Here is a 26,877-nt window from a genome sequence, read left to right on the forward strand (position 1 = left end):
TATGTCTAAAGCTAAAGCCAAAGATTAGTTATTCTCTTCAAATATCTGTTTGTAATGTTTAGCGCATTGTAAGTATCACAAACAGTGCGTAACTTCATAAACTAATGAAGCTACAAGTGAGCAACTTGTATAAACTATGAAACAATTAAGCAGGCAATGACCTACTGAAAAATAAAGGTTTGCATTAATTTGGTTTTGCTTTATAAAAAAATTTTTTCCAGTTTTCTAGAACTATATTAATGAATTAGGCAGTGAATTTTGAAGAGGGGATAGCTTGTGTTATACATAGCTAAACGTTAGCAGATCCCTCTAGAATATTTTAATGGTTTGAAGATATTATTGTAAGTAATTTCAGAGGCTGGAAAAATAGACTGCTTCTTTTTTCCTTTGATAAATCTACTGGAATCTGACATTTATCAGGACCACTAATAACACCTGTGATCTCAGCATTTCTGGACAAAGGCAGTTTCTGAAGGTGGTGAGGCTTAGTAAGGACACTCAGAATTGTGAAGGCTGGAGGAAAGAATGACATGCGCCTTTCGGCAGACTGCTTAGATCACCACTGATATGTTGTGTTTCCACCTCCAAAAGTGAACTGTTTCAATATAAAGATTAAAAAAATTAAACCTGGAGGACCTAAAGCATTAGCAAATGCCGTGAAAGTTACCACAGCTCTGTGCGTGCAGATTAGTGCCTTCAGTGTCTAAACAGAAAATCAACATAGCCTTACATTTGCTTCCTATATCAGGGAAGATCTATTAGCACAATTAAGATCAAGTTCACCTTTGACTTTACCCTTTTAGTAGTACCCAGCATATAGGCATAGAACAAAGCAAGCTTAAAATGTAAGTGATAGAAGCCTCCAAGCCAAATTATTTTAAAACTCTTAAATAAACATACCAAGAATACATTATGGAGTAAAAATTTCACAAAGGTAGAGGAAGATAAACGTGACCTTTCCATCACTAATTCATAGGATTTTATAACATGGAAGGCTGCTGAGAAGCTAATGCTTTAGACTTAGCAATCACACAGTGAACATCACCTCATCCACCTTCCTTATTTGCTTCTATTCCACTCCTTTTCCAGTGAAACCACATTTATGCAATGCTTTAGGAAAACAGCCTGATGTCAACAAAACGTATTTTAACAATAGATAGCATTTACTATCAAATACATCCTGAAACTTTTTGCTCTTCAAAGCTGGGAAGCTGAGCCACCCAAAATAATAATCATCCTGAAGTGATTCGTTGCTAGATGTCTGACCTCAGCTAAAAGTAAGTAATGAGCAAAGAATTAATGCCATATATTTGTCTGCATAAAGTCGAAGGTAAGGTACTTGTTTTTACAAACTATAAAGGTTAATATATGAACATCACTTTAAACTGACCCAGGTCAAGGGTAGGACTCTGTGCATCACAATGAGTTAATGACTTAGCAATTGTTAAGATGAGGGTTTAGGCACACATTAGCCACCAATGTACCCAAAACTCTGCTCTAAATTAAGAGACTGCGGGATCTGCACTAACTAAGGAGCATGGTTTAATCTGAGGATAGATTTTGTTAACAGAGCTCAGTCTTTTATCTCCTGTGCAGACCTTTTTGACAATGTTCATGTAATTGTCTCCAGCTAAAGTTCACTACTGTATCTAGGTCACACATTACACTCAAGCACAACTCACAGTACTTTAAAAATACTTCAGAAATAACAAATAGCACTAACTATGAGCCACTTTTAAGTGTGAATTTAGAAAGAACAGACAGTTCTTTATATACACTTTTCACCTATGTGTTTCCCTATCTGCCTCTCATTTTGTGCTGAATCATGCACATCTATGAAAGAGGTGGCAGGAAGATAAAACAGGTGGGTATGTTAGACTTAGAGGACTGATGTATCCTCAAGGGACACACTTACGTTGTATGACTTCTTGATCCCTCTTGCCAACTTTGTTCTCATTGTGACAAGACATTAAAAAAAAAAAAGTCACTTATCATGAACCAGGGCTTCAGATATTGCTTTAGTTTTCTGTCTGTTTGTGGTGGGTTTTTGTTTGTTTGTGGGTTTTTTTTTGTTTGTTTGCTTGGTTGGTTTGGTTTGGTTTCGTCTCGAAAAGAGAAATTATTTCCTAACTTACTCTCAGTGTTGAATTTTCCTGATTTTGAACCTGAACACTGTAGAGCTCAACCACCCTAAAAGCACACGTGAGGGGGATCTGCTTGGCCTTGTATAACAAAGTGAAAACATTTGTATGTCCCCCCTTTGCCACCTGCTTCTGTAGAGTGGTGCAAGATCATGCAGTTCTCTATCAGACCACGGACGAGAGCAATGTCTGTCCAAAACTGTTTCAATAAAATACTGTGAGTCTCTGGACAGTATCTGTGCAAGGACCAAGGATAAATACTGGTTGGGGGGGCTAACACTTTTCATCAGAAAATCTGTCTTTTGGGTGGAGCAGGCATTTCATGGGTAAATGGTGAGATGACTGGGTGTTCATTTGATGCAGTTCTCTTTGTTTACTCACAGACAGCCTTAAGGCCCTGAATTCCTGTGCTTTCCAAGTTACTTCTTGCCAGCTGACCCACAATTATTGACTAAGGGAAGATTCCTATCCCATTCCAGCTGTGAAGTAAAAACAAAGTTGTTGATTATCTTGTGTTTGCTTATTTCCCTCTCTCTTCTCTCCTAGAAACATATAAAATTCTGTCATTCCCAGAAGATTTTCCAGCCACACATTTTCTACTGATGTACATGTCTTGTGTTTAAGAAGCTGGTTTCTATTATTTCATCTTTCTTATTCCAAAAAGATCTCTCCTGGTTCCTTCATTTTCTTTGATTGTCCACTAGCTGCCTAGCTATTAATTTAGAAAGAACTGAGCAGCGTTTCATATATGATGTCTCTTCATTGACTGGATTCCCATCAAAATAGCACCTCAGTGATTTTGAACAGTTTTCTGCAATGTTTTGAAGCAGGTGACAAGATCTAGGCATATACTTTGCAATTTTGTTACATAAAGCGATCTTTTAGATTGCTTGAGTTTCCAAATCCTTTAATATAAAAAGAGAAGGTTCCCACTGAAATAGAAATATGGAAATATAGCATAGCCTATGATCAATGATCATGGTTTTGTAAGCCTTTTTTTAATGACTGAACACAAACAGTTTATTTATTTTCAGCATATGACCATATACTTCATATGCTCCTCATTTCTCCCTCTGGCTAATATACAGCCCAAACTCTTCATTAATTATTTCACTCATCATTCACTGTCATTCCCAGCATTTATGGATTCATGGTCATTTTTTAGGGTCTATTCAGATCAGCATCTGTATTAGTACTTTGCTGCAAATCATATTTTATTTAGCACAAGATACTGACATGACCTACATGGAACACTAAAGAATAACCAAAATGGACATTCTGTCTTGTCTTTGTGTTGTGACCTGTTTGTTTGATTATTGTAAATACACACAATGCCATTTTCAAAAGACACTTTCTATACAACAACAGTAAAAAATCATGATGTGAACAAAATCCTATATATAAGTGTATAAAATTCTACTGTAGCCTGCTTATTAAACTATCAAAAATTATAGAAGTGTATTTAATCACTTAACTGTAATCATTAGTAAGCTGATATTTAGTAAAATCTTATTCATTTATTTCAAATGTTATTAGGACTCTGGTACGCCTAAAACTACACTTGCCATATGAATCTCGCAAGGTCAGGCTCTGGTTTCATGTATACCAATAATTAATCCAATTAAGTCTTGAAAGGGAGTTGTTAATCTACTGCTTATGGAACATTAGCTGCCTGGAAGATATGAAGAAGTAGGTAATGAGAGAACTGGCAAAAAAAGGAAACAAAAAGACAATTTCAAAATATTATTGCACATACTCTTGCACTTGGAAGTGAGCAAACAAAGTGACAGTGGTGGAGTGAAAACAGGAGCCGAACATTCAATGGTTGGTATTATTTTAATTGTCTGTAAAGGAAAAACATCGAGGTGCTATTGTTCACGAAAGCCTATGGATTTCTTTCTCCACAAGGCAAGATAAATTAGTAATGTTTTGGAAGGTTCAGATTCATACTGCACAGCTGTTCTAGGGCCAGAATTTATGGGTAAAGCAGCTACTGCGGTTCATCTCTCCATCTAGACAGGGCTGAGGAAAAACCTGTAGTGGGGAAGCAAGCAATGGGAGATTGGCTAATTAGGAGGAGTAATGGATATCTACCTTTTTATTAAAGCAGATGGGCATGCATGAGTGGACAGAACAAAGGGAGAGGAAGAAAGGAGGCAGAAACTGGGAATGAGAGCTGAAAAATGGCAATGAAAAGCATGAAGCAGAGAGAGGCAGCAGTGTAACCTGCTTCTCCATAAGACAGAGGGAAAAGCAATGAATAGGCAATTTGGGAATGTTTCTGCCTATTCCTCTCTGTGTGTGGTCCCCAACTGTTTGTGATGTTGGGGAAAAACAGAAAATAGGGTATAATGAAAAAAGAGCTGGAAGGCATTAGCTGATAGAAATCTCCTATCTTTTACTTTAAAGTGATAAACAGAACATTTGACTGTTTGCAATGAAGACAGGAGGTGTGAGATAACGTAGCAGCATTCTAACATATGGTATAGTATTGCTCATATATCTGAGTTCTGGCAAGCACTAGAAGATAATCTATAAGAAGATACTAACAGCCTGTGCATTGACACTACGTGGTGACTCAACACAGAAAAGTGAATAAGGGTGGTAAAGTAACATTATCCCTATGAATAGTGAAAGCAGAAATACATGGGTACTGCCGTTGTAATAAGTTATCAGTGAGACACCAAAATCCTGTGTTGGCTGATGAAAAAACTTAACATAAAATGTAAACAATCTGTGTATTTCAGATCTATTTCTTACATGTCCGATCACCCACCATGACTTCTAGAGCACCACTTCTTGCCCTCCCTCCATCGTATATCAGCTGCTTCTACACCTCCACACTCCCGAGACTGAGATCTTAAAAATCCACTTTTATAGGGACTGCATTGCTTTTTATTTTTGCCTGAGCTTTGACTATCTACAGATGGGATCATGTGTATTTCAAGCCTCTCAGAGCCACAGCAGCTCGACATCTGATGGAACTCCATAGGCAAGATGACTCCCTCTACTGGAAAAAGGGAAAGATGCTGCAACAAGGTCCCAGTGGCTAAATCGCTCTTCTCACCTCCTGACATCTCAAGAAAAATTATAATTTCTTCCACTACAAATCCCTGATTAGCTCCATCTTTGATTATCTGATTCTTCTTGGATATTGCAGTATCACAAGTAGTAACATAATTTAATAGAGATGGGCCCTCGGAGCCTGATCGTAAAACTGCATTGCTCTGCTACAGAAGCATTCAATTTGGATTACTGTGCTATGAAATTGTCTTTTACAATGTAAAATAATCCCCAAATAGTTCTACTAATTACTAGGTTGAAACTGCTTCTGAAAAAGAAGTTGCATGAACACTCTGCTCTGTCTTGGTGAGAATGACTGAAATCAGCTAATAAGTAATTAAATTAGTAGGAAGCCTACTAATACAGTTGCTGGCAGGAAAGGTTTAGGTGTTAATTCTTCTTGCAAAGGTAACAAAGAACACAGGTGAGACTCCAAGAAATGCCTACATGTTGTATTATACCAGAACATGTTATCAGCAGGACTAGGGAATACACATCGCATACCCTGAAACAGAGTGACCGTTGTTGTAAAGCAACTATCATTTATTTACTGAAATCATAAAAATGTCATTTAAGGAATTGGTGAAAGCAGGTCATCCACATAAACATTCTTATTGATGTATTTTTCCCTCTGACATCCCAAACAAGTGTCTTACCTGGCCGTGCTGGACAGAACTCTAATTTTAACAGAAATGTATAATTTAAACTAACATTGCTACTCTTCTACTATATAATAAAAATTAATTTTAAATACAAATTTGCTGGAAAACATAATTATCATCCTTATATTTGATCATCAAAGTAAATTATGTGGTATCAACTGCAGCCTAACGCTGACCCTTCAGAGTGACCCCAGACTCCATGGAAGTAATGCAAGCCAGACTTCCAGGAATACATAATTTTTATTCTTGTGATAACAAATGATTAGCAGAAGGACTGTTTTCCTTTATCAGGAAATATGACAGTAAAGGCCTAGCAGGAAAATTTGCTCATCCTATGGAAACTTCGCTTATCCCAGGACGAATGGAATATTCCGCAATTGTCTTAGCAGAAGTTGTGCAGGGACAGAGAGATTGCACAGCATCCTTAAGAATTCAACCCATTATGAAATCCCACCTAGGGAGTTAATGGCTGAGTACTCATTTGAGAAACATTCTCATCACTTCAACGTCATCAGGTATTCCAAAATGCAAAGAATGTCCAGTTTTCTTGAATAAGTAACAATATTCCTCTAAGAGAAATGGAAATCTTTTCCACCTTTCACTGTAAGTAACACCTGTAGAATCTCCCCTTCTCTAAATGATAATTTTTTAGATATTATTATCCCAAAGATAAGAACACTGACAATAAGTGTGGAAGAAGACCACCCATCATTCTTCTTACTGAAACGTTTCACGTTGAAGAGTAACAGGAAAAAACACATTAACATGACACCGAATTTGCAGAGTAGGCACCAATTCTGGATCCCCAGGTCTCATTCTCACTGGCTTATTCTGGACGTTCCCAAAATTTATGGCTTTGTCAGCTTCACAAAGGGCAGATGGTACCATGTGCAGCATTATTTACTGATGTCATGTTACAGCAAGAAAATCAGAGCAAGGAAATTGCAGGCCTAGTTGCCCTCAAAGACAATTAGGTTTTATAAGGAAAATTCCCTCACCCTGGGCAACTGGGTTCTAACTGTAAAGTAATGCATAAAAATATTTGTTTCGTATTCCATGAGAGGTTTCACATTCCATATGGACACAGAGTTTAGTGAAGCTCTGCAACAGGGTTCTCAGAAATAGCTCTGTAATTAGTATTCCCCATCAGTGACTAAAAAGCAGAGGTTTACCATAAAGGACTGAATTGAGTTGAAGGCTCCTCTCTACTGCCAGGACAGGGTCCTGTTGGAGAGGGGCCAGAGGAGCCCCAGGAATGATCTGAGGCTGGAACAGCTCTGCTGGGGACAGGCTGAGAGAGTTGGGGTGTTCAGCTGGAGAAGAGCAGCTCTGGGGAGACCGTAGTGAGGCCTTTCTGTACTTAAAAGGGGCCCATGAGAAAGATGGGGACAGACTTTTGAGCAGGGCCTGTTGTGACAGGACAAGGGGTGATGGTTTTAAACTAAAGGAGGGAGATTCAGGCTGGACATGAGGAAGGAATTGTTGCCCCTAAGGGTGGTGAGAGCCTGTCCCAGGTTGGCCAGAGAGGTGGTGGATGAACCATCCCTGGAGACATCCCAGGCCAGGCTGGACGGGGCTCTGAGCACCCTGAGCTGGTGAAGATGTCCCTGCTCATGGCAGGGGGGGAACTGGGGGAGCTGGGAAGGGCCCTTCAACCCAAACCATTCTATGATTCTATACACTTTATAAACTCCTCATATCCCGGTACATATGACATTTTCTTTTGGGTTTTGATTATATATCTGGAAGTTTGGAAGAGAAGGGTTATGATTAACAATACAGCAGACGTAACATTTCACAGTTAATGCAGAAGATTTACATTTATACAATGGCAGAAACTGCAGGCTCTATGATCATTCCTTCATACCCTGCTCCTTCATCACCTTGTGGAGATTTAATCACATCTTTAAAATTTATCTTAGTTCTGTCAGAACTGTGTTTTCTATCTTCCTCCTGATCTAAATCCAAATAACAAAACAACAGTTTTACCAAGGCTGCAGCCTATAATTTCCAAATAAATGTTTAAGAATTTTTTAAACTAGGATTGTTTGTACCATTTATTCTTCTTCTAAAAAAAAAAACAAACAAACATAAATGACATGTATGTTTGTATTTCTCCTCAGGTTGGATAATGCACAGCTGAACACAGTAGATATAATTCTTCATGATGCATTTCTGTCAAAGTCAATGGTAGGATGAATTTGGCTTGCCAGCTTGGTAATTATTACAGATGTTAGAGTGATGGATAATGATGCTATGTGCTACTGTAGCTCGAGGACAAAAATAGGATGACAGTTCCCCATATGACCTTTTGCTATTTGACCATTAGACTTTATTTTTGCATTACTGGCCAGAAGAATAGCAAGCCATTTGTACCGGGTTATTGCTGTAAACAGACTGGGGATGTTCAAATATTCCAGAGGAACAAGGAGTGCACATACACAGAGCGGCTCAGCAGCGCGCACATGAAAACTCTAAGTGGAGAACTCAGCACATGTTCACATCATTTTCAACACTCGGCACATGCTATAGAAATGGCCAACGCATCCACACTGAAACTTAATGAGGACAAGAGGCATCAAGCTGAATATACACGTAAAAGCCATGTACACAGTGCTTATTCATGTATTTCTGCCTGGGAATCCCCAAGCAAAGCACAGGAGCCATAAGCAATGGTTCCTACTAAGCCTGTAATCTAGGTTTAAAACTGTTTTGAGAATAAAAAAGTTATTGATTAGTATGACTGTACTGAGACACTGTGAAGTATGTTCTCATTGTACTTTAATTTTTCAAATACACAAATCTTCACCTAAATTTACTCCAAACCCAAAAATCTCAGTAATTTTTTCTTCATGCATTTGAGGTATTGTTGCATGAACTTATAACACGCTGGTTAAAAGAACGAACAAAATACTATGACTAATGATCCAAGAAGTAGTGTTTGCTGGAGACATTACAATTCTTTGAGTTATTATCAGAACGGAAAGGAAAAATATATGTTTAGAAATACATAGCCTTTTATGTCTTCCTAATGAGTTCCACCAAACATCTATTCTTGAATGCTTTGCAAATGCTGCATTAACACTAGAAGCTCTAGATACACTGAGAATGAAATGAAGGTCGAATATTGTGAATCACTATTCCCCGTCAGTGACAGAGTAACAGATTCCCGTGAGAAACCGCAGAACAGAAAAATTTCTGAGCAATGTGCTGAAAAGGTTTGACTGCCATCTACAGACAGTAATCATTAGTGCACTGGTAGCAACTGCAGGAAAACAAAACGAAACAAACCTCAAACCAACCAACCAAACCAACAAACAAAAACCCAACACGCACTACAAGACTAATAAAAATCTAACCTGGAAACCTTCTTAGCTTGTTTTTTCTTTTCTAGTAAAAATATAACTGCTCACATAAACATCAGCTCCTTCATTCTCCAGAGTGGTTTGAAATCTAACAGGTACAATCCTGGTGTCTCCTACTGCCTAAATATTACTAGCAAAAATGCAAAGTGTTAATATTTTCCTTTTATTTAAACTGAGAAATATTAAGTGCTGATTTATGCATCGCAAGTTCTCAGTTAAAACTGTCTTAAATAACTCCTCTCATAGAAAGTCATTGGTTAGCAAAATTACAAAACTTAATTGTATTGTTAACATATAATCATATGTATAGACTCCAAATACTTGTAGGTGCATATACGTTGTTTCCCTGAAAATAAGACCTATCTCAAAAATAAGCCCCAGCATAATCTTTCAGGAATTTTTAGGATGCTCAAAATATAAGCTGTACTCCAAAAATAAGCCCTAGTTACAGTTCATTTAAAAAGTCAATTTAAATAGTGTACAGGCAGCTATGCATGGAAAAAAGTAATGAGTTTTGGAGCAAAAATTAATAGAAGACCCTGTCTTATTTTTGGGGGAAACAGGGCAGCCGTCCAAGTATCTTCTGTTTAAAGTTTTCTGTTAAACTCAGGCTTCCTAATCATGCTAGTTCTCTCTAGGCAGAACATATGCCAACATATCACAACACAAGTAACTGTATAAAGATCTTCCTTCAGCTGTTCAGAACAGCCAGCACAGTAGTTCAGTTCACTCTTGTCAAACAAATCCTTTCTCTTTTCACTCTGCCTTAAAGCCACTTTCTTTTCTTCAACAGCTGCTGCCAAACTGTCTTTATTGCCTCTCCAAGCCAGCTAACTGGCTCAGCAGTTGCCCTGCTAAAATCCTCTTTCAAAAGTTTTGTTCTAAACTTGCAGAATAATTGCCTGGCAAAAGGAAACGAGATGGGAGGATTGAGGATGAATAACAAAAGGACTTAGAACTGTTCTAAATAGTCCCTCTGTAATTAATCTAAATTACTATATACACACCAGATGACATTTGTCTCAGGAATTATTCTGCACAGACGAGTATTTCATATAAAAGTTTAAAAGCCATGTATTTGAACAAAAATATAGCAAGCAGATAGAAAAACCTGTGGGCATAAGCTAAAGTTAACTTCTTCAGTTTCAAAGTCCTTCAGCAGCTGGAACTGAGCAAAGTGTTTCAGAAGCCAGAGATATCTGACTTCTCAATATTACCTTTATATATGAAGAAGAAAAGGCAATAATGGCATTTTTATGCTTTTAAGCCTTAGAAGAAAATCCTTTCTTTCTTAATCTGTTACTTCTGTAATATTTTCCTGCATTAACAATTACCATTTTTCTCCACCCGTGTAGTACATGCTTTTCATACAGTTTTCCTTTATATATATATATATTTTTTTTTTTCTATGTATTTCTTGAGAGAAACCTGCAAGATGACAATAGAGTTACTATTTGGAAATCTGGATTTGTCGGCAGATAAAAACTTCTAGGTCATACAACTGACAATCCTCTTGTATGTGTATATATATATATATATATATAAAAGTGGTATGATTATATTTAGAGCTGCATTTAGCAGAAAGAAATGCAGTAACTTTATATTTTAGTTCCCATTTAGGTCAAGCCTCAAAAACATCTGTTTACTTTCTTTTATACATAGTCTCGAGATATGTTGACTTAGACTACTTTCATGAAAAATGAATTTTGATTGAACATGCAGTTCAAGTGAAAAATTTCCCATAGCTGTAGCTGTTTTCACCGTATATTCTTTGGAAAGTGTGTGTGTGACAGCATGACATTAATTTTATAGCAAAGCAGATCTATCACTAGCCTGAGAATGAAGGAACAGAAGTTTAACAGCTTTATACAACCTGGAATGAAAATTCTACCAGTAAATCAGGGAAATCGTGTTTAGTGTATCTTCAGAAATAAACAAGCAGTTCTTGGACTGAGTGGCAGCTGTAGTCCAAAGACGCTATAAAGTCCCGTGCAAGTACAAATAAGGGTAGTTAATGAACTACTAAGTAACTCTAAGGATGATAAAGGTATTTATGAAATAACTAAACCAAAACTGAGAAGCAAGGCCGGAGAAAGGACTGGAAGAGGTTGCCCAGGGAAGTTGTGGAGTTTCCATCTTTGGAACGATTCAAAAGTCACCTGGATATGGTTCTGGGCAACCGGCTCTAGGTGACCCTGCTTGAGCAGATGGGTTGGACAAGAGAAGCTCCAGAGGTCCCTTCCTAACTAAACCATTCTGTCTCATTCCACATGTAGATTAAGATGTTTCAAGGGGTCCAAAAGACCAGTAAGGAGTCCTTACAGAGGAAAAAAAAAAAATAAAAGACTTCTGTGAAAAAAACCTCACTGTAAAAAGAAACTGTACTGGAAATGCAATATATTGCCAAAGAAATGGAAAAGTATTGGAGATAGAAAGAATGCAATATGGATAAGTGTAGTTCCATTATACACAAAATACTAAATAATTCTGGGAACACAAACAACTCAACATTCACTACGAAGGAAAAGTAGAAGAAGCTTTTGCAAAATCTGTCTTTAGAGTGTTAAAATGTGCTGTAATGCTCTCAGTAATCCTGTTTAGTATAATTTTCACATATGCAGGTGCTTACCTGAGCTACAAGCTATGTGTCCCAAATGAAGCCTGCTCATTGGTATACCAGTATTACAGCTCCCTGCAATAAACTATATTTCCATGTAACTAAACAGAACAGTTAAAAAAACAACACATTTAAAAAATCAGGAACTGAGATGTCAAAAAGCTTTTACTCCCTAAAATGCAAGAAACCGGCAGGTATCCAGTGATCTCTAGATGGAGTTGAGGAACCTTTCCCGCTCCTTCTATTTTAAGTCCAGTCGCATGATGAACATTATCAATGCAATCCTCTGTACAACAAAGAACTATATCATGAGGTAAAATGAATGAAATGATGTAGTAACTATGGCAGTATACAAATTTTGTCTGAGAGATATTCCAGTTGGTAAACTGCAGGTAACCGGAGCTGTTTCACTTATCTACAGAGTATTTCCCTGATTTCAGACACTCTTCTAAGAACCTGCCTGCTAATACGCTTAGTGTCTCCACATGTAAATTTGTATTTACATCCTCTTTATAGCATTAAAGAGATACATAAAATCTCCCTTTTAAGAAATCTTTCCATAAAGTAATTTTTAAGATACTTGAGGTTATTCACAGCTTTCCATTTCACCAGATGTATGAAAGCTGAGGAAGTTATATTTTATAGGACAGAGAGACATATTCTCTTTTCATGTGCTCCTTCAGTTTTCTGACATTCCATTAACTACTATTTGAAAAGGTGTGAGAGAACAAGGAAGACAATTTATTCTCTTTCATCATATAAAGTCTTCATAATTATACCTTCCAACAAACACTAGAGTGCAAAAGGGATTTCAGCATCTGCTACTCAAAATAAACCTTTCCCACAGAATTTAAGAGCAGTGGCATTAACCTATTTAATAAATAATTATGTTAGTGATGGAACTCTTTTATCTCAATTATATAGCCCACCATCAAAACATTAATTGTTGCACATACAGGCCTATCTTCTCATGGGGCTATACATCCGTAAATTTTCTCTAATTATTTTCAGAAATTGTATAATTCCAATTGAATTCTCTGCATAGGATATGAATATTGGATTAATTATAAGTATTGTGTTGGAATTTTACATTTTCCAAACATGTTTGCACTGTGGAAAAGCAAAGCAGATCTGTTCAGACGAGGCCATGAAAGTGAGGAAAAATAAAATAAAGAGGTAATTAATTTACACTTAGAGACTTCAGCCTTTTTTCTTACCTGAGTACCCAAACAGGCAACCATCATGTGAGTGAGAAGTTTAGCTGCAAACATTGCACACCTGGTGCAGAACAGGTGGGAGATAATAGCCAAAGTGTAACCTATAGAGAAACAATTAAAAAAAATAATAATAATAATAAAATAAATTTAAAGCTTACTCTATCAAGCTATGCTAGATAAGAACAACAATGCTGGATCTCTTGAAGGTGTAGATCACCAAATGTAAACCCCAAATCCTATAGAGAGAATAAACTTTTGTTCACACTGGGATCACACATGAATGTATTACCTAAGGAATAACATCTATTTAACGTTTTATAGGATTGGGATCTAAAATAATTGCATGATGTAAACAAATCATTCTTGCAAAGTGTTGTTTTTAAAAAATTTCTCCATGATACGGATTATTGTCATAACAGTTTATTATAAAGCAAAAGTAACTCTCCAGTGTTCAAACTACTGCGTGCAAAAATGCTTTTAGAAATGAATAAATAAAAAATTGCCTCCAGCTGGGTAGCATTGCCTTAGGACATAGCTATAACTTTCTAAATGCCAGTCTCCCATTTCGTCTGAGTTCCATGTAGAAATATATTGTAACAGTACTCAGAAAGAATAACACTGCTTTTCATTTCACTAATTGTGAATATGAACATGAACAGAAATGGGAAGGGCTCCTTACCTACCAGTAAGCTGTTCTTGCAAGAAGGGCCCTGGGAACACTGAGCCACTATGGAAAACGTGAGCTAAAGCTCATGTAAAGTTGTTTGTGCACTTGCACACCCCAGGAAGGGCAGGGATGTGGATACTTAGGGCAGATCTTTTATTCTCTCTTAAGACAGAGTGGTTGTTCAACTACAAGCATTTGTAAGACGCAAATGAAACAAATCATTGCAAAAACATTAATTTCTAAACCTTTCAAAAATTAGCTAGCAATATTTATAAAATTATTTGTGTACGTTAACTTCAGAAATAATAATGTTCTATTTCATTCTATTTTTTTTATTTTTATTTTTCACACCTAGGTGGAGATGTTAGAGAAACAATATCCTCATAGCTCTTGAATCTAAAGGAATTTGTTAATCACTAAATTTAAATATTTATAATCATGCAAGGAAACACCTTCAGCCAGCCAAAGAAGCCAAAAGGCACTGCAGTTACATTCAAGGCAAATCCTTAAGCAGGCTAAACTGTTCTAATTTTTAAAATACATTCTTATGACACATGACTACAGTAAAAAAACAGCACTGAAGATATGCAGGTCTTTATTTCTTCTAGTTCAGCAAAATATTTCTCTTAGCTCCAGTTTCTACAGCACATTGGTTTACTTTGTATTGTTTTTCTTCATTTTCTATAAAATTTGGCATTCTGTGGCGTATTTGTCTCATCAATTAAATTTGTCTGTAGAACAGTAATTACATTTGTTTATTGTATATTGTTTATTATAGTTTGTCTTTTTTTTGGTATAAGCTCTCTATGTCTTTTTTTTTTGTATAAGCTCTCTATTTATTTTTATTGTATATTGTTTATTTTAGTTTGTCTTTTTATTTTTACTTTCAGTTACACAACATGAGTTAGAAGCTTAACTGTATTTTTAAATCTGTTCTTTTTTTGTCTGCTAAAAAATTATTATTTCATAATTGTTAAATAAAACAACCAGTTTTTATGAAGTAGGTGGAAACCAGAGGGTTTTCTTCTCTCTCCTTGTCTTCTTTTTTTTATGGCTGAGGTTCTAAAACAATTAAGGAGCTTACCTTCAGCCTTTTAGGGCAGTTTGCTGAGAGGGGATCAATAGGAGATTTAGCTGCTTGCACTGTTTTTGTTACTCACACACTGATGATCTAGTATAGAAGCTACAAACCTCACAAGGAGCAGACCCAGAACCTCATTTAAGCGCCCTAAGGTCAAATTAAGAAGTCATTTAGCTTGTTTTCTCAGTGACCCCACTGCTCTGAGGTTCCTCCTTGCACAGGGACTATCAACGCCAGAAGGAAAATTTACTTTAATCCCGCACGCAGGTGAATTTTCGATTTTTAAGTTTCTTTCCTTAAATGAATGATGTATTTCTCTCTTATATGGTTAAGTAAAGGTTCACAAAAAAACCTACATTTCTTTGCTGGACTTTTGTTTCTTTTCAGTGGCAAAATTTGTCACTGTACAAATATTGGATCAGATGGCAACATAAATACCATTAAGTTAGTTGACATTCCTCCAATACCCATCTATATAAACAGATTGTTATCAGTTACTAAAATGGTTAAAAATCAATCAGTCTTACTGCTCGTCAGTTGTTATTAATGAGAAAACTGTTTTACATCAACTGACCTGAAATGCAGATGAATCCAGAAGAAAAAAAAGCCTCATTGTAGGAAGACAAGTTATCTGTTTGGGCATAAACTGCATAAATGGACATATGAGAACAAGAGCATTCCACGTAGTCTGATGTGTCGTCAACCACTTTGCAGAACCCGCTATCGGACAGCCAGCTGCAAAACAAAATGTTCACAAAGCTGGAAATCGACTTGTCTAATTCACATGGTAAACAGGCTTGAAAATTGTTGTCTCTCTGAAAACACCGGGTTTTCTAAACTATTGCATAAGTTTATCTTTATGTATTGCACATCTTTCATGTGCAGTTTTTAGAACAGCATATTTACATGAAATTTAAACAGCTTTTAAAAAATTATATTATTAAAAAAATATAAATATATAGCAATGAACTTTGTTTTTCCACTAGAAATTTTTTTGTGGCCATGTTTTAAAACTTACACAAGATTCACAGTCCCATCTGAATTTTTAAATAGTGTGTTGCTTAAACTTGCACAGCACTTTAGCCCATTCTGAAGAACACTTGCTATTTGCTGTTTTGAAACTAAAATACATGTTCTCCTTCAGTATTGCTGAAAATTTTGGAAAAGGATACTACAGGTGACATCCTAAGCCATTTCTAGTGGAAACCACATTGTTCTGTGATACAATGTCTAGATAAAAGGAGAGTATGCAGGTAAATTCTGCTGCATCTTCTTTCTGAATAGTTTATATCAGTGACAGACTGATATAATCCAGACCATCTAATGAAATCATATCTAAACTAACTAGTTGTCCGCAGGATATAGAACGTAACTCTCTCTAATTTCATTTATACTGTGTGAACAGGAAAGAAATAGGCAAATCAAATAATAGGGCATTGAAGGGAATACACAGAAAACTTTAGCACATCGTTTGCAATGGTGTGAGTAGCAATAAGAATGGAAAATGATCAGCAGTTCACCACTTCTGAAAACCAGGATACATCAAGTCAAGCTAGCAGCAGCAATATTAAAAACTACCAGAAGATGGCTTTTCTGTCAAAAAGTAAGAGCCCTACAGAAATAATCATCAAAAGTTATGCCAAAATTCTGGATATTAGCAAATAAGGAATATTCTGTTTCAGTGACTTGAAGCAATACCAGAGACGCAGGTTTAATTCTTTGTAAGAATGGACTCAAAATGTTGTCTGATAACAACTGTGAAGAGTACAAAAGACACTAATATTAACGAAGTGATGCAATTCTGGAATTTATGGCCTCTCAGCATTGCCCAACACATCATTACATAAACTAAACAGTACTGTAATGAAAAAAATCAATAGTAGAAGTCTGAGAAATCTCTAAGTTAGAATAACTACACATTTTATTATATAGAATGTTTTACATGCTGGTACAAAGGCCAGAAAAGTTAAGGGAAAAAGATGGATAAGAAATAGATCAATTTCATACTTGCAGACGATCTAATCGGACTTAATGGGATTTTATACAAATACACAGATTCATGGTAGAAACTGGAAAACTAAACAGATTAATAAAACAACCTTTCAGCAGCTTGGTTCCAGAGGAGACACAGAGACTTTTGTGGAACAATCCGACTTCCTGTAGCATAAATCCGATAAACAACTTCATTGTTATCTTTCAAAGGGTATGAACTCCGACCCTTCAAACTCATAGAAAAAACCTGAAACAATACACACAACATAAACACAAATTTAATATTAAAATTCAACAGTCAGTGCTCATTTTAATCACATACACACTGAAACGCTCACATTATTTTAAAGACATTTAAGATGGTTCAAGTAATATATAATTAATTTATTGAAAAAATAAATTGCATTATCTTCAAACCTTGTTCTTCAAGGCAAGCTCTTTGTCTCCAGTAAGGAACCACTGCTGACTGCTGTATTCTGTGAACTGTACAGATTCACAGCTCCCTTCTTGAAGAGGGGATAACACAACAGAGACCTTTAACAAATGTTCAGGTACTTGAATAAAATCTCCATCTTTTCCATCAAATCTGTGTCCGTTGATTTGCTGAGGAAACCAGTTGTGAGCCATTATTGCAATGTACGGGCAGCTGTCAAGGATATTTTTACCTCTGTTGAAGAGGAAAAGCAACAGGGCTGGTAAGTGGAACTGAACTTTCACTATTCTTCACATAATTACTCTAAAATGTATGCGTAATTAATATTTTATTCCTTCATCATTTTAGGCTTTATTACATTTAATAAAAAGACAGCTTCAGTTTCTGTGAAAAAAAGGAGGGGCAGAATTATTATGTATTTTGGCTTCTCCATTTCTCCTCTGGATTTTGCTCACTATGATCTGTAAGAAAAGCCATCCCATGGTAAAACAGGTTATCATAATATTCATCTTTATAACTTGATGTAGAGAAGAGTCAATAACAAGGAGAAGCATTAAAATGGATGATCTAGCCCTTATTTCCAAGAGAAGACACAAAAAACTTGCAATAACGAATTTGAACTTTCAAGTTCTGGACACTGTTCCAGATAGCACTGTTATTTATGCCATTTACTGTCTTTTGGCTGAGATGGGCATCTTAACCCCTATAACTTATGAAATGTCACAGAAAGTTACATCTCCAAAAGAAAATGAGAAAGAAATCTAAAGCATGCTGATTTTCACCTGACGGGAAAAAAAAAAAAAAACGGTATGTTTTTATTCTAGATTCAACTACCAGCTTTTTAATAGGTTCACAGTGGGAGAAACCCACTGTTGAAAAGTGTTTGTGTCATAAAACTGTCATCTGTTTCTGCAGTCATCTATTTTCCCTGCCCATTAGCCTGGCCATAGGTTATTATGCACTTGCAGAAAAAACTAGGAATTTGAAACTACATGTAAAAACTATGAGTTGCTTTCAAACAATTCTAAATAATGTTCAAGTGAGCAAAACCATGTACACAGAAATTAGAGAACGCCAGTAGAAGTTTTGGGTTACTTACTGTCATCTAAATCTTAAAGCATAGCTCTCCATCATATAATTACATGTTATTTTCTTAGCAAGATTAATTAATCCTTTTCTAAGCAATATTTAAGCTAATGGTGAGTTAATACATCCCAGATCTCCTGACTTCTACTCCCAGAGCTACCCCGCATTTGTGACACCGGCTCTTAGTGCTTTGTAAGATTCTGATAGAGTGCAATATGTTTTCATACAGGTAATAAGTCCCTTTTCTAAAAAAATATCATTTCTATTTTTATTGTATTAGCTTTCCGGTATTTTCAAAACATATTTTGATTTCAAGGTTACTTACCTTTCTCCCGGTGACCCACACATTACCCCTGTCAACAGGGAAAAGGCAAATTTCTCGGTGACCGCAGCAAGCAGGCTATATCCTCGTGTGTCCTCGCGTTTTGGGCTAGCCAGGGTGCAGAGTATCTCATAGAAAAGGCTTCTACTTTTATCAGTGAGCAACTGTTTCTCACCAACATCTGCCACCTAAAGGGAGGAGAAGAAATCGAACACTTTATGCACAGAAGTCTGCTTGTAACATTTCCTCATAAAACGAACATTTACCCCAGTGTTCATTCTGAAAGTTCAGCATATTTTTCATTTCTTGATCACTGCGTCCAAGGCATCAGGTGCATTCTATGTCAAAACTACACAAAGATATCCTTACTAATATGGATTTATAAAGAAACCATGTGGGACTTTTCATTCCTTCACAAGTCAAAGATCGTTGCGTCCTGAGGATTCTTGATATTATTTCTGTGTCAAAATGGCAACAGTCACAAATGAATTATTCTTCATTAATATTTTTATACTGTTTTGTGTCTAGGTATTTAAACATTTTCCAGCTCCACATTTAAACATTTTCCAGATCCATTTTGCATTGCTCCACAAGTCCAGAAGAGCCAGGAAGCCACAAAACTAGTCCCAGGGTTTTCACAGAACTCGGGGCAATGCTGAAGTGCTCAGGTACTCGCCAGCCCGATTGCCAGAGATAATGCAGAGGGAACAAAAAGGAAAAGAAGATGCAGGCCTGGTTAAGACAACAGCAGAAGACTCCAGCTGGTCCTGGTAGGACTTGCTGGTGTGTTGACTGTATTCAAATGTGAAGATAAGAACAATCTATTAGAGAGCAGCATAGGGGAAAGGGACCTGGGAGTCCTGGGGACAGCAGGATGACCATGAGCCAGCACTGGGCCCTTGTGGCCAGGAAGCCAATGGTACCTGGGGTGGGTTAGAAGGGGGTGGTCAGTAGGTCAGAGAGGTTCTCCTGCCCCTCTACTCTGCCCTGGGGAGACCACACCTGGAATATTGTGTCCAGTTGTGGCCCCTCAGTTCCAGCAGGACAGGGAACTGCTGGAGAGAGTCCAGCGCAGCCACCAAGATGCTGCAGGGAGTGGAGCATCTCCCGTGTGAGGAAAGGCTGAGGGAGCTGGGGCTCTGGAGCTGGACAAGAGGACACTGAGGGGGGACTCATTCCTGGGGATCAGTATGGAAAGGTGAGTGTCAGGAGGATGGAGCCAGGCTCTTCTTGATGACAACCAGTGATAGGACAAGGGGCAATGGGTACAAACTGGAACACAGGAGGTTCGAAGGTTCTGCTTAAATTTGAGAAGAAACTTGTTCCCGGTGAGGGTGTCAGAGCCTGGCCCAGGCTGCCCAGGAGGGTTGTGGAGTCTCCTTCTCTGCAGACATTCCAACCCGCCTGGACACCTTCCTGTGTAACCTCATCTGGGTGTTCCTGCTCCATGGGGGGATTGCACTGGATGAGCTTTCCAGGCCCCTCCAACCCCTGACATTCTGTGAATCTGTGATTCTGTGAACCTTGAGCCTCACTGTCTTGTGCCAGGGCTAAAACCAACAAAGATATGCCCTGAAAATCAAGAAATCATAACAAGCTCTGGGAAAGCATGGCACCAAAGGGAAAATGTGGCACAGCACAAAACATCGTGCTATAGGTACATACACAAAATCAATACCAGTTGTTCTTTTCAACCTATTTGATTGGTGATTGCCTGCCACCATCCTAACTTGTAGCAGGCAAACTTCTTCCATGACTGGGACTTCACAGCTTCTATTTTACCTTTGTCTGTGTCCCTGGATCCCTGGGTCCCTGCTGTGGATGCTGTCCTTGATCTTATCACAGGCCTGTGTGTTATTTTACTCTTATTAAAGTCATTGGTCATTCAAGAAAGAGCAGGAAAGGTTTACCTTATCTATTATATGCATCACAGCAGTAAGCTGCTCTTCTGTGGTTTCTGTAGCCACTTTGACATTCAGATTCTGGAGGACTCTGTGTAAGATGGTGTCATCAAGAGGCTGATGGAGTTGATCAATGAGCCCCCAAACTGGCAAGGAGTCCAAATCTGACACAATGGTGACGTTAGCAATGCCATACACGTCATCTACCCTGGCACCGCCTGTGGGATTAGAAAGTACAACCTGGAAACGCTTTGGAAATGGGTTTAAAGATCCTGTCTTTGGAGTCAGGGTCACATCCAGGAACATATTTCTCTGTCCAGGTTCAAAAGTCAATAAACCCTCAGATCTGGCAAAATCTTGTCCTGCCACAGCTGGAGATATGAAGGTCCGGCCAATAGGTTCAGGTTTCTGTAGCTCCTTAAAACAAATCAAAAGAGTTTTGGGTAACATTATGACAGATATAATCGTTCAAAAACAGCTGCTGTAGAACTCCTGTTGTAAATGGGTAGAATTTAAATGTGTAAAAAAAGAAACCCTCTTTCAAAATGCAGTTAAGAATTATATAACAATTACCTTAAATGAAATATCTCCCTGAAATAGCAATCTGTCACCTGTAATCACTGACTACCCAGGGAAAGAATTATCTATATTGTCAATAGTATACAGGATCCCTCTCGTTCTTTTGCAAAACAAAAATCACAAAGCTTTTTCTGGGTGAACAGATGTTACAGAAATGTTAGCACAACTGTAAGGTGAATTCCAGAGGGCACAATGTAAGTTTAGGTCTGTAGCATGAAATTCCCTTGGTTCAGGGTACAGACAGGCATTTCAGATACATAAAAGCTAAACAAAAGGAAAAAAAATAAACCACTCTGGAAACCTGTGCCCAAATTAATATCAGTTCATGATATTTTTAGTCCCAGTAAAGATATCTAGGAATGCTATAGGGCCTCGTTTTTTTCTGTGAAGTAGCACTGTTTTTACGTTCCATGAGGTCTGCAGATTCTTCATATCCTTACTGGTTTTGTCAGTTGCCACAACCCTGGTATTATATCTCGTAATATAACAAACTTTCCTTAAGTGGAAAATAACATTCTGGGCTATTATTCAAATTCAATAGTATTTATTAATTTAGTAAGAACTGATTGTATACTGAATATTAAGCAAGGATGTTTATTTGTGAAATACTAGGCCTCTTTTGAAAACATTTAGCTTTAATTAGTAAAGTTTACTTATGGAATAAATCAGAATTTTTTTGAGTTCAGAGAACTTAGTAAATCAATGCAGTGTGTATCTCTTTCAAAATTGCTCTAGAACAAAATCACATAATCTGTGCAAATTTCAGTAAGAAGTTTCCTTTTGTTTACCCCTTCCAATCGAGAACTAGGAAATGGAGCAATAAGTGGTAATAAAAGCACTAGTGGCAAGAGCATTGTTTAAGAAACCTTTGTAGAAATGAGATAAACATCTGTTTCCTGTCTGCCACAGCTTCTTATTTTACAGGTACCAATAGCACCAATAATTTGGTGTATGGTCATGCACATTCATAACCTAAAAATATCCGAAGAAGTGTTGCTATATAAAAATTAGAAACAGGTAAAAAAATGCTCCCTATATTTCAGCCTAAATATACACTGGAGAGTAGCAATTTCTTCTCCATTTAACATCTAAATTATAATTAACTTTTGGCTGGAAAGAATGTGAAAATTTGTTATCACGCAGTTGAACAAAAGCACTGGTCAGCTATAATAAATGGATTGAAATATCACGTAATCCCATGCAGTTGAAATAAATATGCATCCAATACAGCAATAGAATGCAAAGCATTTTATTGTAAAGGTTGATGGAATTACACCCCTCTTGCAGCCTGTTCCTTGACATTGAAATCAAGGAAGGAATCATGTTTTTTCAGTTGTGTTACTTCTGCTAAAGGAGAATCTTCATAATCTGTCAGTTAATAATGAGGTAGTCATTTAGAGATAAAAGGGTCCAAAGTTAGAAGTGTCTGATGTTACAGCTGTAAACATAACAAAAAAAATGAATGGGGATGGTAAAATAGACTTAAGCACGTGAGATTTTTTAATCAGATAATTTTAGTTTAGAACTTCAAGAAAATGGAATAAAATCTGATGAAAACGCTCCTTCTCTTTTCCTAAGTGTGCTCTGTGCATTAATACATTTTTCACCTAAAACAGCAAGTGTGTTGGCATCTGAATCTTGACAGGCATACACATAATAAAAACTTGATTTGAGAGAAAAAAGCCTCAAAAATTGGAGCATTTCAAGAAATTTAGGACAAAGAAAGAAATGTATTTAATGCCTGCCTGCCTGTTGTCTTTGAGGTAACTGAAAGGTACTATGAAACAAATCACTCTTGATAATACAATGAAAACAAGGCCTTTTTACTAGTGGAAAACAAACAAAATTAGAATATATGGGCCCAGCAAATGCTTGACTGCTTCCTGAAAAAAAATGCTAATTACAGCCAGATTTACTTTACAGAATGAACAATGATTTACTAGCAAAAAAATAAGTTAAATTATAAAAACAGCAATAGAAGCCTTACCTGCATGCTGTAGCTGACCACTGTGGTTACCGATGTACTAGAATCTCTATGCACTTGCAGGCTGATTAAAGTTGTCTTCTTGTGAGCCACAGCAAAACGAGATCCCACTGCAAAATACACTAAACCACGAGGAGCGTCGCTTTCAAGGATGGTTATAAAAGCAAATCTGGCACTGCTGTTCAATGCAGCTCCTGTGCTTACAGCATAAAGCTCAACAAAAAAATACGTCTCAAATTCAGGTACCTGTAAAGGAGGGATGATTTTCATATCATTATAAGACCCACTAATTATTTGGTTTTTAAAAGTTTGCATTATTTTGTATGCACAATGGATACTATCACCATAAGCATGCCTCTTGAAATGTGCAGTAAGAGCAATGAAGTATTAATATATCCTAAAAATAATAACATTGCAGCAATGCCACGTGCAATAATGACATCGCAAATTTTTGCATGGGACTCTACCGCAATAAAACAGCTATTTGTATACAACATGTATCGTTACTGTAAATTTGCCATAAGACAAGATGGTAAATGCTTTAAGAGCTCAATTTTCCAGATTATGGATTTACACAACTGTACATTTTGTAAGGAATTTGCTCTTTCACTTTATTTTTGCCTTATGAGAAGGCATGTACCCACCTTCTTACCTGTGTAAAAAACTCCACAGAAGAGTGAGTATGCAGTTTTGAATCTTCAATTAATATTGACTGCATTTTAATGTTGAACTCTGCTAACCACAGTTTTGAAAAGCATTTTACATACAGCCTTAGTATTTGTGCACTAACATGTTTGCACATATTTTTACAAGCAAAACTAACCAGGTTTGGATGTTTAACTGAATTTATCCAAAATCCCAAAGCCTGCAGATACTACCTGGTAGGCCTTTGTGAGGTTTAGAATATACGGAAATCTTGTGTTGGTCTGGAAATACAGGCTATTGAATTTCAGCGTTCACATGTCAAAGAATTAGTCTAGGAATTTCTACAAACTGAATGCCTGTTTATTGAAAATAAGGTAGCAATATTAAATTACACTATGACGTGTTGCCCTACCTTTGATTTTCTATCTACACTACAGATATAACATGTTTAGAAATAGACATCCGATTCCTAGGATTCCATAAATAATTGGAAATATGGCATCTGAACCTATTAGATGCACCGAGGAAGCAGCAAACCAGCAAAAAACCCCCCATAGTTCTTTACAAGACAACAGCATTACAACAAAAAAGTTGGTAATTGAAGATGATTTCAAGTATAGATTTTTGCTCCGGGTTCGGATTTTTGGAAATCCTACTGTAATTCTAGGAAAGCAGGATCCAGCTCTTAGCAAATGAAGTCAGTGCAATTGACCAAGCAAAAACTTTCTAAAAGCTAGATGTCATACCGTACGCCATAAAAACGTAAAATATTTATTGAATGCATTTATTGCTTCATCATTTCATAATGTATTTGTTGCTAATTTATAAGCTATTTTATGGAAGAAGAACTGGAAGAAGAATTAAGGAATATTTGGGGGAGCTAAACAGCATATATTTTTAATCGAGTAGTCATCAAGTAATTATTTACATGGAATAATCTTGACTAATGGATGACAGGCATAAATTCACTGTAATGCCACAGGGAACTAACCTTCCATTAGCACCTGTTCGAGTGGCACACGCTTGTGCCTCATGTGGTATAAATGCATGTTTCTAACGCTGTCATTAAATAATGATAACACTCCTCTGGAATAAACAGGTTCAAAATCCCGGTTTGCTCAGCGAGGCCACCTGTGATCCACTCATGCATATAATTTATTCATTGGCTCTGTAATTTAAAAATTACATCCAAAGATGCAGAAGGAAAATAGCCCTCTGAGCTAAGGGAATGCACACAGTTCCCTAGTGGGAAATAATTGTTTCCCACATCCTACATCTTGCGTTGTTTTCTAAAGTGTAGTCAGAAAAACTGTAGAAACCTTCTCATATTGTCTTTTTTCCATTCCCCAGACCTCAGCTATGCCACTAGCCTGACTGTTCAGATAGTTTATTGGAAAATTTCAAACTCTTCACTCTGAAAGAATGACAAACATTAATCTTTCCTTTCTTAAGGGACTGTTCTAAGCACCAGGTGTTCAAACAAAATTATTTTTTCCTTTTGTTTCCAGTAAAAATTGTTGCAATAAAAGGGTTTTTTTTTTGTAGAATGAGGTGTTATTAGTTGCAGGATATGCTTTCTATAAAACACCCTAAGAAGTCCTTTAACTGATTAAAAATTTACTGTGTGGAGGTAAAGAATGCAGCAAATGAATACACATCTCACTGAGATAACTCCATTCTTTTTTCTTATGGTTCTATAAAAGATCTGCATTTTACTCTTCAAATTAAATACTCATCTTCCCAAGTTTTTAGCAGTCACCATGGAGGCAGCACAAGCCTGTAAATAAACATGTATTTGCAGAGGAGCCGAGCAGATGTGAAGTTACCATCTCCAGACTGTGTCCCATACATCACTTCCTCCAGATCAGAGGGTTTTTTCAGCCTTGATAAGCTGCAATTCAACACCACAGGGCTAAACACAAATGAGTAATAATTACTTACATTATCAGGCTTTAGTTCAATGGAGATGTTGCACAACGTTTGACCTGCCATGCAAGTAGTGGATCCCACCACGGACACAAGTTCATTCTCCAAGTTCACACCATCCTTCAGAAGGACAACAGCTGTTTTATTAAAGGTCACACGCCAAAAGATCTTCACGTCTTCAAAAGCCCTATAAGCAAATCAAGAGTATATATGTACTGAAGGAGATCACTATTGTTTTAGGAAACATAAACCACGGAGGTAACACATGTTTTCTGTTATTATTCAAAGCTTATCACCAGGGAACAAACTGCTGTAAGATGAAAACTTCTCTTTTTTAATTTAAATTCCTTCACCTGACATGTGTTTAGATCACAAAAACATCACACAGGAAGAAAATAAAGCAATTACACGGAGCTAGATTATTCTCAATTTTTATTTCAGAAAACATGACATTAGCTGCATAAGAGACACTGGTTCTTGGAAGGGATTTGCCCATGTACCTTCCTTAATACTATAGTAACCGTTTGCCTGGAAAACTAGGTAGGATTTGTCTTTCCTCTAAGTTTAAGGAACGTGGAGTACTTGAGCATATTTGATTAAAAGTACACATAAATGTGCAATATATATATATATATATATGTGCTAATTAGAAAAAATATAGTGTCTGTGTGACTGAAAACATTATCATAGTGCTGACACTCAGGTGCCTTCTTTTAGTATTCATACCTACATTGTATTACACAGGGAGCTGAGAATTTGAATTACACCTCGAGCAGGGCAAATATTTTAACTCAAGCAAATCTTTCACACTTGTAGCCTTATAGTGTAAGTTGGAAAATACTTGTTTTTCCTGTCTTTATCACAGTAGAGTGACAGACCTAATCACATTCACAACGTAAAAGCCAGTTCATCAACTTCTGAGAAGTTCCTAAAGCAGCTGAAAGGCAGATTTATTTTAAAACTCTTTGATAAACTCTTCCACTAACAGCAGCTCCTGTGGTTAACAACACAGCATTTTACAACATGTGGGAAGCACATTCGAATCAGCTGTTGCCTGCACCTGTTTGGTTGCCTTGCGACAATCAGCAGCACCTCTCTGTTCTCCGAGTCTTCATCAAGTACGAGACCGCTTTGTACTTCTGGAACAAATCCCAAAATGCCATTCTGGAGATCACTTCCTATATAGGAAACAGTCC

The 26,877-nt window shown here is 37.0% G+C and overlaps 1 protein-coding gene across 1 annotated transcript in view; it reads right to left on the bottom strand.

Annotated features, from left to right (window-relative positions):
- Positions 1-26,877, bottom strand: part of ADGRV1 (adhesion G protein-coupled receptor V1) — a gene marked incomplete at its 5' end in the record, with an annotated part of 258,760 nt that overhangs the window by 130,369 nt on the left and 101,514 nt on the right. The window contains 9 exons of the mRNA XM_082075144.1: positions 13,066-13,166; positions 15,388-15,548; positions 16,913-17,052; positions 17,223-17,472; positions 18,650-18,834; positions 20,557-20,964; positions 23,114-23,356; positions 25,697-25,868; positions 26,742-26,859. Coding sequence (XP_081931270.1) covers positions 13,066-13,166; positions 15,388-15,548; positions 16,913-17,052; positions 17,223-17,472; positions 18,650-18,834; positions 20,557-20,964; positions 23,114-23,356; positions 25,697-25,868; positions 26,742-26,859 — 1,778 coding nt within the window. The remainder of the gene's footprint in view (positions 1-13,065; positions 13,167-15,387; positions 15,549-16,912; positions 17,053-17,222; positions 17,473-18,649; positions 18,835-20,556; positions 20,965-23,113; positions 23,357-25,696; positions 25,869-26,741; positions 26,860-26,877) is intronic.

The sequence above is a fragment of the Streptopelia decaocto genome, assembly GCF_964273445.1.
Source record: "Streptopelia decaocto genome assembly, chromosome: Z".
Classification (NCBI taxonomy): domain Eukaryota; kingdom Metazoa; phylum Chordata; class Aves; order Columbiformes; family Columbidae; genus Streptopelia; species Streptopelia decaocto.